At 39.4% G+C, this 15969-nt stretch overlaps 1 protein-coding gene across 2 annotated transcripts in view; it reads right to left on the bottom strand.

The window, feature by feature from the left end:
• Positions 1–15969, bottom strand: part of CD44 (CD44 molecule (IN blood group)) — a 117616-nt gene that overhangs the window by 24401 nt on the left and 77246 nt on the right. For both annotated transcript variants that reach the window (XM_075425981.1, XM_009935247.2), the window contains 5 exons: positions 13572–13737; positions 10345–10481; positions 8865–8936; positions 7951–8169; positions 6307–6402 (listed from right to left, as the gene is read on the bottom strand). In XM_075425981.1, coding sequence (XP_075282096.1) covers positions 6307–6402; positions 7951–8169; positions 8865–8936; positions 10345–10481; positions 13572–13737 — 690 coding nt within the window. The remainder of the gene's footprint in view (positions 1–6306; positions 6403–7950; positions 8170–8864; positions 8937–10344; positions 10482–13571; positions 13738–15969) is intronic.

Below are 15969 nucleotides of genomic sequence, written 5' to 3'. Positions count from 1 at the left end.
ACAAAGTCTTCTGCTGACAGCAGATACGCTTTTCTGTCCCCCCTACATGTAGCCTTACAGTCACAGGGGAGAGTGTACAGCACCGTGCTTCCACGGTCTGTATCTCCTCCTGGTTCTTCCACCCACAAGGGATTCATCACTCTGCCCTGGCCCTGCTGAAGCTGCCCCAGCGTGGCTCTTAGCTACATTTCAGTGCTCCATGCATCATTGCCGCACTAACAACCATACTCAGTCCTCTTCCAGCAGAACAAGCATAGTGCACTGGCTTGAAAATGTTTTCTTCCCTTCTCCCACAAGTCCCTCTCATTGGAATAGTCTACTTCTAAATTGTCTCCATACAGAAAAAAGGAAAAACCCAAGTACATCCTCTATAAAATGACCCACATACTCACCCCTTTCAGACACGCAGAATATCTCTGCGGTACATGAACAACGTGGACAACTGCTCTATCGCTATCAAATGTACCTCCAGTGAGAGAGCGCCCCGTACTTTGCTTTTCCCACTTCAAACACGTGGTAACAAAAAGCAGTGGCATATATCACACATGCAACCCCTCTCCACTTTATGCTTCTGAAGCTTGCTGTCCTGGTGCTCTGGTTATTCAGCTCATAATCAAAGCGTCCTCTTAGCATGACATTCTTTACCCTTGGTTGCTTGCGTGGGTTCCTGCGTCTTCTCTCCAGGATTTGACCACCACCAGTGGTTTGAAAACGGATTCCACCAAGCTTGGGTGGTGGCTTTCTGCAGGTTGTCATGATGAGGCACTGGAGCTGTCAGGACATGGTTCATTCAACGAAAATCTTGTTATTAATCCTTGAGAAGCACTTTTCCTCCAGCAAAGTCAAGTCCACCAGCACCAGTATCCTGAGCGTGCTCATGCCTCTGAGATGTATGCGAGTGCAAGGTGAATGTATGAACGCATGGTATCATTACATTCCTCACTTAGCCAGATGCAAGCAATAGTGGCAGTCCCAAGAAAGAACATGGTCCCGTGACAGGAGCTGTCAAAAAACCCTTTGGGTCTTTCCTGGCCCCTCACTTTCAAGAAAGTTAATGAACTCCTCACAGGTTTTGCCAGCAGGAGAGAGCAGATATCCTTAGATAGGCTCCAGAATGAGGACCATCCACCAAGATGACATAAAATCATATACAGAAGGTGAAAGAAGTATCCATGATGGACAAAATGGACACCCAGAGATAAGCTCATGCCACTGACATGGATGTGAGCGCAAGGCGAATGCATGAACGCGTGGTATCATTACCTTCCTCCAGCAGCAAAAATATCCAATGATTTTAGTGTAAGTGAGGTTTGAAACATTCTACTAAAGTATATGATTGTTTTACCAGCTCTGGAACTCCAGTATAGTCAATGAATTCTGCATAGCATTTGTAGGAGTGACAGATCAAATTACATGCTGCATATGAAATATGCCCCAATATTTTGACAAAAAGCATTCAAAGGTAATAGAAGCATGCACATCATAGAAACTGGACTCCCTCAAGCAAGCCAGCTGATAGTTTAAGCAGTCTCTCTGCTAAGAAAATTATTAATCAATAAACTGAGGAGCAGAGTTTGCAAGAAGAGCTGTGCTTCAAGTCATAGACATATTCACCAAAGAAAGCAAAATCTTTTTCAAAATGTTTCTCTGGAATTATTTTTATTCTAGCAATTCTTCATAAGCAGTATTTTTATCAGCATTTAGACCATCTCACTTCTATATCCTGAAGATGAAGAAAAGATCTCATGTACTCTCTTTCATTCAAAAAATATCTGTAAACAACTAATTTGGAAAAAATACCTTGAAGACTATCATCAAAGACACTAGCTTTGATCAACTTTTGCGTAACATATGACAGCATTGGAAAATGCAAGACTTAGGAATCAAAGTTCTAATGATCACACAGGACAAACACATTCTTCAGTCTGCAGTAGTTATGCTTTGCTTATCTGTAAACTGCAAAGTGCACAAAGTGTATTGACTTAAACTTAGAACTGCAGCTTTTCAAGGCGTAGCTATTTTGGCAGCAAAGCCTAAAAAATTTTGCCTTTCTGAAAAGCTGTCCTTGACCGAATAAATATTGCCTCTTCTCACACTCACTAATTGCTCCCTAAAATTAGTACTCCTAGTATTACTCTGACACTGGTGTCAGAAAATGGGATACCTGGACATTCAAAATCTGATTTCTGAGTGACAGAACATCAAAACCCAGGTGATCTCAGATTTGGAGCTTTGGGATGGAACTGTGAACAAAATGATAATGCCAAAAAATTGTTTAACAGGACAATAACTGGACAACTAAATTATTGCCATCTGACTTGCTGTAATCACAGCAAAATTCTCACCTCTACCTGCTTTCGACAACAAGCCTTAGGAGCTCATTTTCTTAAGCGATGAATATGGATTCAAGGCTTCCTTCCACATACAAAATACCAATGCAGATGCTTTCCTGCCAGATCAGCCAAAGTATGAACATAAGACTTTTTTTCATTTACTAGATCTTTTTCAGGGAATGCTCCAAACCAAATAAAAAGAAAATCCACCAGAGCATAAAAATATCTATTATAAATGGATGAACAATATCGGTTGCAGTTACAGTTTGAGTAACTAGCTCTGATAACTTAGGGAAGTGTCTCATCTATCAGCAACAGAATTATATGACATCTGATCCATGGTACATCTCCAGATGAATCATAACTTGTTAACAACAAAAAGGAAAACCTTCTTTCAGCCAGGAGAGAAAGTCAATGGCAAAGTGCTGGCATTGTATTAATGTGGACCGTGAACTTGATGGAGAATATCACCAACAATGTCCAAAGCCAGAGCAATAATGAAAGGGGATCATCTGAAGAACAAGGAGCTGCAGCAATTGTTCACTTCAAAGCCCATAGCAAGGAAGTGTTTTGATCAAGCTAGATACCGTTTCACCGAACTAAGTTTACAAATGGTGTGTAGTATATATGAAGAGCCACCGGTTTTGCTTCTCTACTTTTATATACCAGAATGAGACAGATATATTTTTAGCCATCTGTCTGAAGATATATGCCAAACAGCTTTCTTTACTTATTTCTCAATTTGATACTTTCCTTTCTGTGGGCTTTTTCTCTGGGAATTTAAATTGTCGCTGGGATATTCCAATGAAACGTCACTGTTGCACAATGTAAATAGCAGACATTGGGGCATGGATTTATCTTCTGTTTTGTTTGTTCTCCATTTAACTTTGTCCTCTGCTACTGAATATTTGATGACTTTTCCTGGAGACGCATAGCTTGTACTTAACTTCTGAAAGGAGTACTAAATTACTCATTTATTTGTAATGCAGTAAAATTAAATTAAATGGGTCTGTGTGGCTTTAAAGTGATGTTGCCGAGCAATAGCTAAAGCTATCAGAAAAGCCCAGGTGCAGTACCGTCACAATCTTTTTTTGCAGAGAATCAATCTATCAACCCTAAACCAATAAGCAATCATGCAATTGTTGTCACTTCTGTGATACACATATATCATTACTGATATCTTTTATTACATAGCTCTCTAGTTATTTTGATCTCAGAATCACAGAACCACAGAATCACGGAATGGTAGCGGTTGGAAGGGATCTCTGTGGGTCATCTAGTCCAACCCCCCCTGCCAAAGCAGGGTCACCTACAGCAGTCTGCACAGGACCGTCCAGGCAGGTCTTGAATATCTCCAGAGAAGGAGAATCCACAACCTCCCTGGGCAGCCTGTTCCAGGGCTCCGTCACCCTCAGAGGGAAGAAGTTCTTCCTCATGTTCAGGGGGAACTTCCTATGCTTCAATTTGTGCCCATTGCCCCTGGTCCTGTCGCTGGGCACCACTGAAAAGAGTCTGGCCCCATCCTCCTGACACCCACCCTGCAGATATTTGTAAGCATATATTACATCCCCTCGCAGCCTTCTCTTCTTCAGGCTGAATAAGCCCAGCTCCCTCAGCCTCTCCTCATAGGAGAGATGCTCCAGTCCCCTCACCATCATCGTAGCCCTCCGCTGGACACTCTCCAGCAGCTCCTCATCTTTCTTGAACTGGGGAGCCCAGAACTGGACACAGTACTCCAGATGGGGCCTCACTAGGGCAGAGTAGAGGGGAAGGAGAACCTCCATCGACCTGCTAGCCACACTCCTCCTAATGCATCCCAGGATCCCGTTAGCTTTCTTGGCAGCCAGGGCACACTGCTGGCTCATGGTCAACCTGTCGTCCACCAGGACACCCAGGTCCCTCTCCGCAGAGCTGCTCTCCAACAGGTCTGCCCCAAGTCTGTACTGGTGCATGGGGTTATTCCTCCCCAGGTGCAGGACCCTGCACTTGCCCTTGGTGAACCTCATCAGGTTCCTCTCTGCCCAACTCTCCAGCCTGTCCAGGTCACGCTGAATGGCAGCACAGTCTTCTGGTGTACCACACCTCCCAGTTTGGTGTCATCAGCAAACTTGCTGAGGGTACATTCTAAGTCTTCATCCAGGTCGTTGATGAAGAAGTTGAACAAGACTGGGCCCAATATTGACCCCTGGGGGACACCGCTAGTTACCGGCCTCCAACTAGACTCAGCGCCGCTGATGACAACCCTCTGAGTTCTGCCATTCAGCCAGTTCTGAATCCACCTCACTGACCACTCATCCAGCCCACACTTCCTGAGCTTCCGTAGGAGGATGTTATGGGAGACAGTGTCAAAAGCCTTGCTGAAGTCTAGGTAGACAACATCCACAGCTCTCCCCTCATCTACCCATCTTTTAAAATCTTAAATACCTCTAGTTTTCCCTCTGTAAAATAGTCATGCCCATAAGAGAGAACAGTTAGCAACAGGAAGGGACATATGTATTTAGGATCAATACATTTGATAATCAAGCAGTAAAAGGAAAACTGAAAGCTTTCCCGCCTAGAAACAACACACAGGTTTTTGCAAAGGGTACAGAAACATCTGTACAAAGAAGCACTAAGTGACACGTGAATACAGAAGCAAATAAATATGAACGAAAAATCACCACCAGAGTCAACCAGAGAAACTCCTCACTGTTACCAGGTGGGATTTTTCCACCCCCTTACTTTGCAGCAAAACCTTTCACTTGAAATAAGCACCAGAAAATTTTCTACTTGCTTTTGAGGTCTTGGGGAAAATCAACCTGGTATTTCTTTTTTCCATCTACATATTTATGAGGTGTTACTAACCTTCACATCCTCTGGACAAGATGCTTAGTTGAATGATTTCTGTCTTTTCATAAAGCTTTTGCTAACTGTGTAAGACATACAATCACTCCTACTCTATCCTGTGATTTCTAAACACAGTATCGAGGGCACCATCCCTCCAGGTCACATAGACCATTTGACCATCTATCAGCAACCAACAAATAATTAAGCAAATTCCTCACTATCATTGGCTTCCGCAGTGGGAAAAAAAGAGTGGACCGGAAGAAACTTTCATTTCTATCAGTTCAATCTTTACCACAACATGCCTCTGTAGATTTCCTCTGTATAATTAAAATGTTCTCCCTTTAGGTTCACTTTATTTTCTGGGGCAAAGATCTTTATCACTCTAAACTTAAGAACTAGAGTGAATATGTGTACAGTTCCACTTTAAAATGTGTAAGAGGACTTTAAATTTTTTATTTGCTGTAGCTGGTGTGCACTACATATTTGATAAGAACATCACAAACAGTTTTTCCCACTCAGTAAAGCTATTTAAGGACAAAGCAGAGAAAAGGCTACTGCTCTTTTGAGCCCTCCAAGCCTGTGGAGCCACCACAGGCCTCAGTTTTTTCTCATGCATATTGCCAACAACAAGGACAAAATTAGATTTTGCAGTGCACAAATGGCTTGGCAATTTGAACTGCCACTTAAAACACTGCTCTGGTGAGCAAAGCCATGGTCTTGATGTGGATTACTCGCATTCACAACTGCAGATATATTACAATCAATCAGACATTTTCATCACAAATTGACAAAAATGTTCTTTTCTACCTCGAAAATTAATTGACTTCAAGTGATAATTGGTTGCACTAATTTGTGACACCTTGTAAATAGGTATGATAAAAAAGAAGTGGGAAACACAAAACAACAATCTTTCTGAACTCATGTACGAGCATTGAAGCAAACATACAGTAAATGTTTTTGCTCCCCTTGTCCCACAGAGTGAAGTGTATTTCTGACTTAGCCAGTCTGGAAAGTACTGTCTTTCAATCTCTTTCCAAAATTGGTGATGATGCATATTTCATCACTTACCAGAATGCTCTGCTGGAAGAAGCAAGCAGTTTTAATACAATCTATACTTGATGTAGTTACTATAATACACAAATCTTACTAGTACTCGCGGGATACTCTCCAACATCTTTTCCAGGGTAATCATCAGTTGCCGTCACAGAAGAGATGTCAGGTGATGCAGGAGAAACTTCATCATCTGTATGGTGATGGATGAATCATTACTATTTCAATAGCTGAATTTCAACTCAGTACTCACAACTGCTTCAATTATTCTCTACCACATGCTTCATTCCTTCATTTATTGGTCCAATAGAGAAGAAAGATACAGACTAAGTTCTTCATACAATTCAACCCCAAATAGCCTTACTTTACTAACATAGTCAGGATATCACCAAAACAGGTTAATTCAAGAGAAGTATGCATTACAGTGATAATGAACATTCTGGCAATGATCTGTTCATGTGATTCAAGCTCTGATTGTACCTGCATATCACCTGGACAGGGATTCTTTAGCAATGAGTGAACTTACGTGCATTCCCCTCTTTACTGAGACATACTCTGAGATTTAGTCCAAAAGTCTAAACTCTGCATGGAAGCAGAGTTGGTAAGACTTGTCATGGAGAGCAACTGAAATACATGGCATAAACCCTGGAGAATGGCTCTGATCCTAGTTCCTTAGGAAGATAATGTTAGGATTTACCTTTCGTGATGCTAACTACGCAGAAAAACAAGCATAACATGTCATGATTATACCACCAGTGAACTGTCATTGTATAATCCTAATGCTTCTGCTCAATATGTTTTTTTTTCTAATTTGAGTATTTATTGAGGATGTGATGCAAACTATTGGTATCCTTCACTGGGAAGTTACTAGTGATTTGATAAAAAGTCTGAAGTCAGAGGTCACACTGTAAACTTTACTGTACTTAGAGGATGAATTATATTTGTACGTCTCAGGTCCAATAGAAGCTAATCTTTCAGAACTCTGATAATTTTGGCCACATGAGCAGCATAAAAGATGAAATAAAATACACACCACTTCCACAAGAAAGCAAGGTACAGGCAAGGTGCTCTAATTCACCCTGCAGAATGCCCTAGAAAAGAGTATGGCATTTGGGCATTTGTATCCGGTAGGGCTTTATGAAAATAGAATTTGGCTTTACCGCCTAAACTAAGAAGATATTAATAATATTTTAATTTGACATTTTTATCTCTCTATTCTGTAATATACTGTAGGAAGAAGATGTCCTAAAATAACCCCTGTATTTGTACAAAGAGAAATCACTTGTACTGTAAACTCCTCCTTGTTCTTATTACTTAATGTCAATTCATCTTTTGAGAGAACAGATAAGAATATATTATCCTATCTCTATATAACCATACCCTCAGCCTAACCGACCCCTCTGTTTTCACTGCTACATATGATTTTGAGCCTTTAATGAAATAAATATTTTAATAAGAACAAGAGCAAATTCTCAGAACCATCGATTTGCAACATCCCGGGAAGGTTTATGTGGGAAACTATGCTGATGTATGGCTGCTTTGTACTTCTGTGCAACCAAAAAAATCCTTAGAAATTCAGGATGCTTCTCCTTTCTTTCAAAGACACAAATTCTCCTTTTACTTCTCCAGGATACAAATTAGAGATGATGCTCCTCATTCCCTCATGATATCCTTTAACTAGCAATGTAATCCTTCACTCAGTTTTCTTAAAGGGGATGTAGTGGCAACCTACTGTCCTTACCAGAATCTTTTCCAGGAAATTGTTTTTCACCCCCTCCAGAAGAATGATCTGGCAGCTGTGAGAGTGGAGTAGCACTTCCATAATACGAGGGGCTGGATCTCCTGATGGAGGCGTCCATGGGAGTTGTGTCATGTGTTGATCCACTACCTACACTTTCATCATCTGCACCTGAGGTTGAGGACTCTCCACTATGACGCGTGCGATCTGCATTGTCAATGACTGTTGGAAAGAGGAAATTAAGCAGCTGATAATATCACAGAGCTACATAACTATATTTCTGTAGTGCTAAACAGTTTAAGTCCTATAACAAAAAAATAAAGAGAAACGGTTGTTGATTAATATCAGTTCATCCATTTTTGCCATCCTATCTAATCTATCCAGATCATACAGCACTAATTTGTGTCTAATGTATATATGCTGATGCATATACCTGTCAAATACAGAGGGCCTACTCTGCATCAAGTATTTTGATATTTTGATCAGACAGCTTGATTTTGAACATAAAATCTCGGCCTCCGTAAAGTCAATCAGAATTTTAGAATTGGGACAAATAATTTATAAGGAGAGTTTTCTTCCACTTCCAGCTGCTTTTCTAACCAGCAGCTCAAACGAGATGTAGAAAGTTTGCTGTCTTAAGCAAAGTCCTGTATGTCAAAGAAACACTAGAAGCTCTGAGGTGCTAAAAAATGTCAAATACTTATATAAAAAGTATTTGGTAGCACCTTAAGACAAAGCAAGCTCCATGGGTTTAGGTGAAGACAAATTAATAATTTCTTTACTTGCTGTTGAACATCGCTTGACTTCTTTTTCTTAAGTTTAGATTGATTTTTAATATTAGCAATTGTTTATGTAAAAAAAGATAAATGGATCCCAAAAACGAAACAAATGGCAGGTCTTTCTAATCAATACAGTACCTGTTTCACTCGGATTACTGAGGAAAGAAGTATCTAGTCCTTCAATTGGCTCACACGCTCTGTCTCTTGTTTCTGTAAAAGAAGGAAAACAGAAAATAATTATTTGAGAAAACTGAGAAAAAAGTCATGTGTGTACCCATATTAATTGTACATAATCACAAAACGTGATTGAAAACAAATTTCCAAATCAAATGTTATTCACTGATCTACCTATGTTCCCTTTTTGCTCCTCCCCAGGTGGGGAACTTCAAGATTGTTCTGTCAGCTAAGAACGAGAGTCTCCATTTTCATGACCACTCCAGAAAATTGCTGCAACCAACGTCACTTAGAATAGCCTCGTGACCAAGTTTCAACGCAGAGAGCCCCGCTGTTGTGGCAGAAGTGGCAGCTCTAATCCTTTTAGCCAGCAAGACCCCGTCCCCCGCAGGGAGGGCTCTGCACAGGCGAAGTGTGCCCTGGTCTGGGGAGCACTGCTTGGCCCAGTGGGATGCGGTGCCATGCTCGGGCCAGTGTGTGAGCTAGTGCCGGGAGGGAATGAGACTTGGGAGGAGTTAGAAAGCTCTGGTGGGGATGGACGTTGTAGCGGTAGAAGAGTCATCCATGCGTGATAGTGGATGGCAGCTCACTTAATACCATGCCAATGCAAAGATGATTTTTAATGATATGTCCACCAAGAACAAAATAAAAAAATGTCACTGCCCTTTAAATCACCAATGAATTTTGCCTACAGCTTTCTGTAAGGTCTGTCTGCTTCTACTGTGAATGTAATAATCTACTGAAATTCAAGACACTTGAAGTTAGTCCAGATTTTACCTTCAAATACTGTGCTCAGCATCTGTCACAAGACTATCTACATTTTCCTAATAATTTAGTAAAGTTTTTCCAACAATTACAAAGTTCAAAACCTTAGAGGCAAGTGATCTGCTTCTGACCCTCATCGCTAGCTAACTGCCTAATGTTTGAATGGACATTCGCCTGAGAGCAAATACTGGGTGAACCTGCAAACAGGAGAGCAGCAGCCACGTCCATGGGCCTGGGATGGCCGCCCCGGGCCTAGGAGTTCTGCAGATGGCAGCCACCCTTGCATCCCCTAACACAAATAACTGTTGTTCACTAGAGAAGCTCATGTGAGGATGAACAGAGGAGCTGAGCATTGTCACCTACAACAGTTATGTCTTTTAGATTCAGTGCTGCAGTGGTTCACTGCACGAAGCCATTAAAATGAACTGTTCTGAAGCTATTAAGTTAGTGACAAGTGCAGAAAATGGTTTAGTTCAAAACACGCTAATGACAAAATGGGTCAAATTCATTGCTGGCATTATAGATACAATTCTAGAGGCTGATAAAATGTATTTCTTCTCAGCTAAAGACCAGATGATATTTAACATAGAAGTCCTCATTCCAGTACCTTAAATACGAGATTACATATACTGTTGTTAGTTAAACATATCTAAAACACATCATAAAAGCATATACATACCTGTTGCATTGTAACAGTACGCATCATACCGAGCAGTTGTGTTTGCTGAAAGTTTGTAAATGCCAGTATGATTTGCTGCACAGAGAGGATAGGGATTGATTCGTGGGATAACAATATTCCCCACTACAAAACCATACCTGTGAAGAACAGAGGAAAATACACCATATTACATATTAGAGCAGATGGCATAAATGTTCTAGATATCTCAAACATGAAGAAGCTATGAAGAAGCCATTATTATCATCTTACATTATTATTAAAAAGTGCGTGCATTTATGCATACTTTTTGTATATGAAGGATGTTTAATTAAGTGAGTATCTTTATTAGCTAGGATGATTGGTTCCAGAGCAAGGCAGTGGAAGTGAGGGACTGGAAGGCAAGTGCACTTGTTATTCAGTGTGAGGCTGTATTACCTGACACTAAAGACTGGCTGCTTTTTGATTTGGGGAGTCACATTTTCATTGCTTTGAGCATAACACACTGCCCAGTGACACTTCACACAGAAATGTTGGGGGCTCAATTTATAGTACCTGAGCAAATCTAGAGAATGGTTGTAAGACGCATTACTTTCTGTAGAAGCTGACGGCTTAGTAAAATGTTCAGCTACAACACTCATTCATCCACAAATTCTTACTGTATTTTCCAGTCGAGCAATGTGGCTATTGCGTACAGAGCTCATATATTTCAGTGAAGACTGCGTTAGCAGAGCTCCATAATGTGCAATGCATTATTACCGTTCTGCAATCCTGCAACATATGATTAATTCCAATGTATTTAGCTGGGAGGTGTGATAGAACCGTAATAAGAACTGGGGTTTGGTTTGGGTTTTGTTTTACTTCTTGAGAGGTGCAATTTATTAGGGAGGAGTAAATTTCATAGCTTTGCAGTTTTTTATCTGTGAGCCCCATTCCAGTTACATGTCTAATGTGCAGATACTTGCAGTTCTGAAACTCTCTTGTAGGTAGAATTAGAAACTGCTTTACTCACACGTCCAACCAAGCCTACAGTGTTGACACTTTATAATCTATTAATCACCTACTCTGTTATGATCTGTTGATTCATCTTACTCACTCACCATTCCACATGTATTTTGATGATTACATGCAGTATATTTTTATTCTCCTACTCAAGCTTGATAAGAGCCTAGCCTTACTGACAAGGACTTCTAGCACAGGTTCAACAAGTGAAAGTAAAAGGGTGGGAGGCTTGGCCAAAAGGAAAGGAGGAAGGAATCCTATCTACATGCCTTACATGTCCAAATCTGTCCTCTGCTAAAGTGTGAATTACGGAGAATTGTAACATTAATGAAAAACTACAGCTCCCCACTACAAAAAACATTTCCTTCTACTCCTCCTTTCAATTAGCTTTCTATTTTAACTTCAGAAAAGACTTTCCACATTGCAGAATGCTCCTAATTACTAGCACTAGAAATCTCTACCCCTAGGTGTTTAGTTAGGATTTGAACTTTAGTCTCTACATATTGTGTAGTGCTGGACAATTCAGAATGCTAAGTATGATCATATGCTAATTTTAGAGAAAGAAGATGCCTACTATCTTGTGCAGGACTTACCCCTCAGAGTGAAGAACTGTCTCTAGTCTTTATGTGGTACTACTTTAAACAACATTCCCACTTCTCATGAAGAATATTCTAAGGCTTTAGGAATTTTCTGTTCATTGTTCCCTGGCACTATTGTCCACCTCTTTCGCCAGCATGCAAGGACATAACACTTGTGAAAACGAGTGTGCCATATGCTGTCATCAACAGCAGTGCATGACATCTATATGTATAAATATGTCTTCAAGGCAGTGCACATGTATCTTTCCATGACTACAAATTACTTTGTATGGATACTATTAATTTAAAAGGAGCTTTACTGAATTCTCATGTGCTTGCAAGCCAGTGGCAAAGAAAACTCAACCACTAGGTGTTAAAAAAGTAAAGCACTACTCACTTAACTGAAATGAAATAATTCACAGGAAATAGTTACATGCGCTATTGATGCCAGTACTATTTCTCACGGTACCAGAATGAAAGTCTTAAAATTTTGGAGAAATGTCCACAGAACTTTTCTACTCCACTCAGAAGATAAATTCTATTTCTCCATATTTGCTGTTTATTTTAGATTGTAATAAAGCTGAAAATCTACTGAAATTTATTTCAGCTCTATAATGGTTTACCAACATGAACCTATGCTATCTGAGTGAAAAAACAAAACACAACAAAACAAAACTTCAAATCTACAACTCCTGAGTGCAGTCTTTTTTCTGCATTTGAATATTCAGGATGACTGGTATAATAAGTGTATCATATATCTTGCAAAGCAAGATCACATGATCATCTAGTCTGATATATTTACAGACCATAGGACTGTCCTGACTTAATTACTGTTTGAATGGAAGCCATCATTGGGGAAATAATTCATCTTGATGAAATCATGGTGTGACAAAGAATATACTACAACCCTTGTAAGCTGTTTCAGTCAATAATTATTAACCTTACATATTTTATTGTATCAGTAATCACTTAATGAATCCAAAATTTTCTCTGAGTAGCTTCCAGTCTCTTGGTCTAGTTATTTTTTGCTAAACTGAAGAGTCTGTATTATCCACATTTGTTGCCCTATACACCATTAATTACAGATGGTAGTTAAGTCACTTGACAATGTGGTTTTGGATTTTTAATCACTTTTATGTCTGTCTTCTGCAACTTCTTCATTCATACATAATAAAAATGCACTAATACTGTGGCTGTTTTTTCAGTGGGATGTCAGGGGTTCATCCCTCACAGTACCACTTGCTGCTTTTGACTGTTTCTTGACAAGACAGAGTTCCCTGTACTGTATATACCATCTTCAGACTTTGACCTTACATCAGGTCATCAAAAATCAAATAATTTTCACATATCTTACCAATTAGTCAGTGATATGATATGCTCTGAACAGCTTTATAATTATTTCATTATACTGTCAATCTTTTGTTACCTATAGATTTTATCTGTATGAGTTTATGATTTTTTTAAAGACAACTTGTAAAGGACTAATTTATTATCAGACCCAGAGCAAACATACACATGCCCAAAGATGTGTTGTTCATCACTGAATATAACCTGCTTGAGGACTGACATGGCCATCTAATTAAAAGCTATATGAAGTCAACTGTAATATTACATTATAGCATGGATGGATGGACTTCTCATGATATATTATTTTTTCAAGCATTCCTTTACCTGCAAGTTTCAAATCCAAGTTCATGAGCTTTCTTCAACTGCTCTAGTGTTGACAAGGTACTATTGAGAGCTTTGCAGAGTTCGACTGCTTCATTTCGTGTGAGACTGTAGCGACCATTTTTCTCCACATGAAAAACTCCTCCATATCTGCAACTTACATTGAAGTCTGTTATCAAAAGAAAAGAGAAAAAAGAATTACAAATTTTTGGACTTAATGCTTCACTGAAGACCTAGAAATTATTTATTTTCATATATAGTGCTTTCAATGCAAACCAGCAAAAAGTAGCATCTACCGATCCATTCAGAAAGAGCTACAACTTTCAACCACCTTCTTCATACTTCCCCTCTTTGGGCTGAGACGCAAGCCAGATCTTCAGCCTTTCCAAAAATACCAATACAACATGTTTTTGTGAGGTATCAAGCATTTTTAACATACCATTAACAATAATGTGTAGAAGATGTAAATACGTTGTGAAAGTCTTGGAAGCCACATTACTGCAAAACTAACTGAATATTCAAATGTATTTGAAAACAAAATATTTCATTCATAACATAGTTTTTTAAAGATGAAATGGTGTCTAATCAGAGCCTTTATGTTCCTAAAGTTCCTTAATTGTCTCATTGTTATCCCTTCACAGTGAATCCTTTTAAATTAATATATACGTCAATCCCCTGTCTCGCAAGTAGTTGAAGCAATGTGTTCCCATTGTTAGCTACACAAAAGCAAAAAGCTTGCATTGGTTTGATGTTGTACGATCTACCTGAGACAAAAACTAAGGAAGCTGCCACAGATATTCTAAACTAGAACAACACTATGCTGTTAAATATTCCCTGAAAGACAATCTCTAAGCTCTTCCTACTCAGCCTGCAGGGGCAGATAGCGAAGCATCAAATACACATGACATAAGAGTTCACATGAAGTAATTTCTCGCTTCCTGTTCATTCATCTTGACAGTATTTCCCTCCATTTTGAAAGGCTTTGTCTTGCTGAGCTCCCACTCACACACAACTTGCTGCCAACCGATATCAGTTTCAATACGCACTGCAGTAAGCTGATTTAACGATAAAGGATAATACTGCAAAAGTTTGCACATGGAAGTAACCTTCAATGGCAAGCAGTATGAGGATAAACATAATGAACAAAATAAATAAAAAAATTAAGTGCCATATTTATGTTGCGCAGTTTGGTTTATGGCCTTCAGCCCGGCAATCCTGAACAAGCGGTACATGCAAAGCCTACGGGAGGGGAGCGCCTCATACAATTCACTACAGACACTGAACAAAAGGCGTACGGGCTAGAGGCTCTGAGGAGATCACACTGCGTTCATTTTTATGTTAGAAAGATACTGCCTACACAATACTACAGTAGGAAAACGGTATACTCCAAGGAAAGTCTGTGACTGAGTAAAATTAAAGGAAAAATAAACATTTGTTTATCATTTTTTTTTAATAGGAAAAGCTAAGGAAGAGTTAATAATAATAATAATATGCATAAGAATAATCATGTACATGGAGAAAATGGGGAAGATCAGGATGCTTCAAAGCAATGTGAATTAACTTTGCTCCTGCCCCACCTTTCCCCCAAGAGAAAAAAGCAGCTGCAACTCCAGACTAGAATGACAACTGCAAAGCACTCTTAATTGGAGTAGCCTATTACTCCCAGTGAAGAGAGGAGCATGACTCATTTTTATCTTAATTTTAATGGGTGTTCCACGTGCAAGAAAGGGAAAAGTAGACAAGACTTCCACAAATATTAAAAGATGGTGTCTGCACCATCTATTTGAAATCAAAGATGCCATATAATAACCGTTTTCCTAAAAGGCCCTAAATGCAATTCATGCACATTTGCATTGACACATTCTATGTGAACAACAAGCAAGTTCCCTAATATCATTTTTCCTTGACAGTCTATATTCTTCTATAGCATAGATGTGAAAGCAAATGAAGGCAATCAAGGCATGCACACTTTCTTCAATTGCTTTTGTTCATTGGTAAACTGAAGTTATTCTATCTACAGTGTATCTACTCAGTGTAAACTGCAAGGAATGTTCCTTTCCACAGGTAACAGGAAACAATCCAGGGGATGAAATACCAGATTAGATCCAGACTGCATGGTGTATGAGAAGACAACCACTATTCACAGCATAGCTAGGAGTCCAACAGTATTGATGATTGCTTGTCAGCTCAAAAGCTGTTCATCCAATCCTAAATACTTTTACCATAGGCAACAGAATTAATCGTTATGGTTACTTGGATTGCCTTTCCACAAAAAGAATGTCAAAAATATGCCTTCTCCCACCTGCTCCCCCAATTATTTAGGCTGACAAAGACATTTAATGTAGACAAAATTGGTATACATTGCATAGCTGTTTAACAGTCTTGATGATTACAGTTCTTT

This window comes from Opisthocomus hoazin, chromosome 7 (assembly GCF_030867145.1).
Source record: "Opisthocomus hoazin isolate bOpiHoa1 chromosome 7, bOpiHoa1.hap1, whole genome shotgun sequence".
Lineage (NCBI taxonomy): Eukaryota > Metazoa > Chordata > Aves > Opisthocomiformes > Opisthocomidae > Opisthocomus > Opisthocomus hoazin.
The sequence above is the reverse complement of the archived record's forward strand: the minus strand, read 5'-3'. Positions and strand labels throughout refer to the sequence as shown.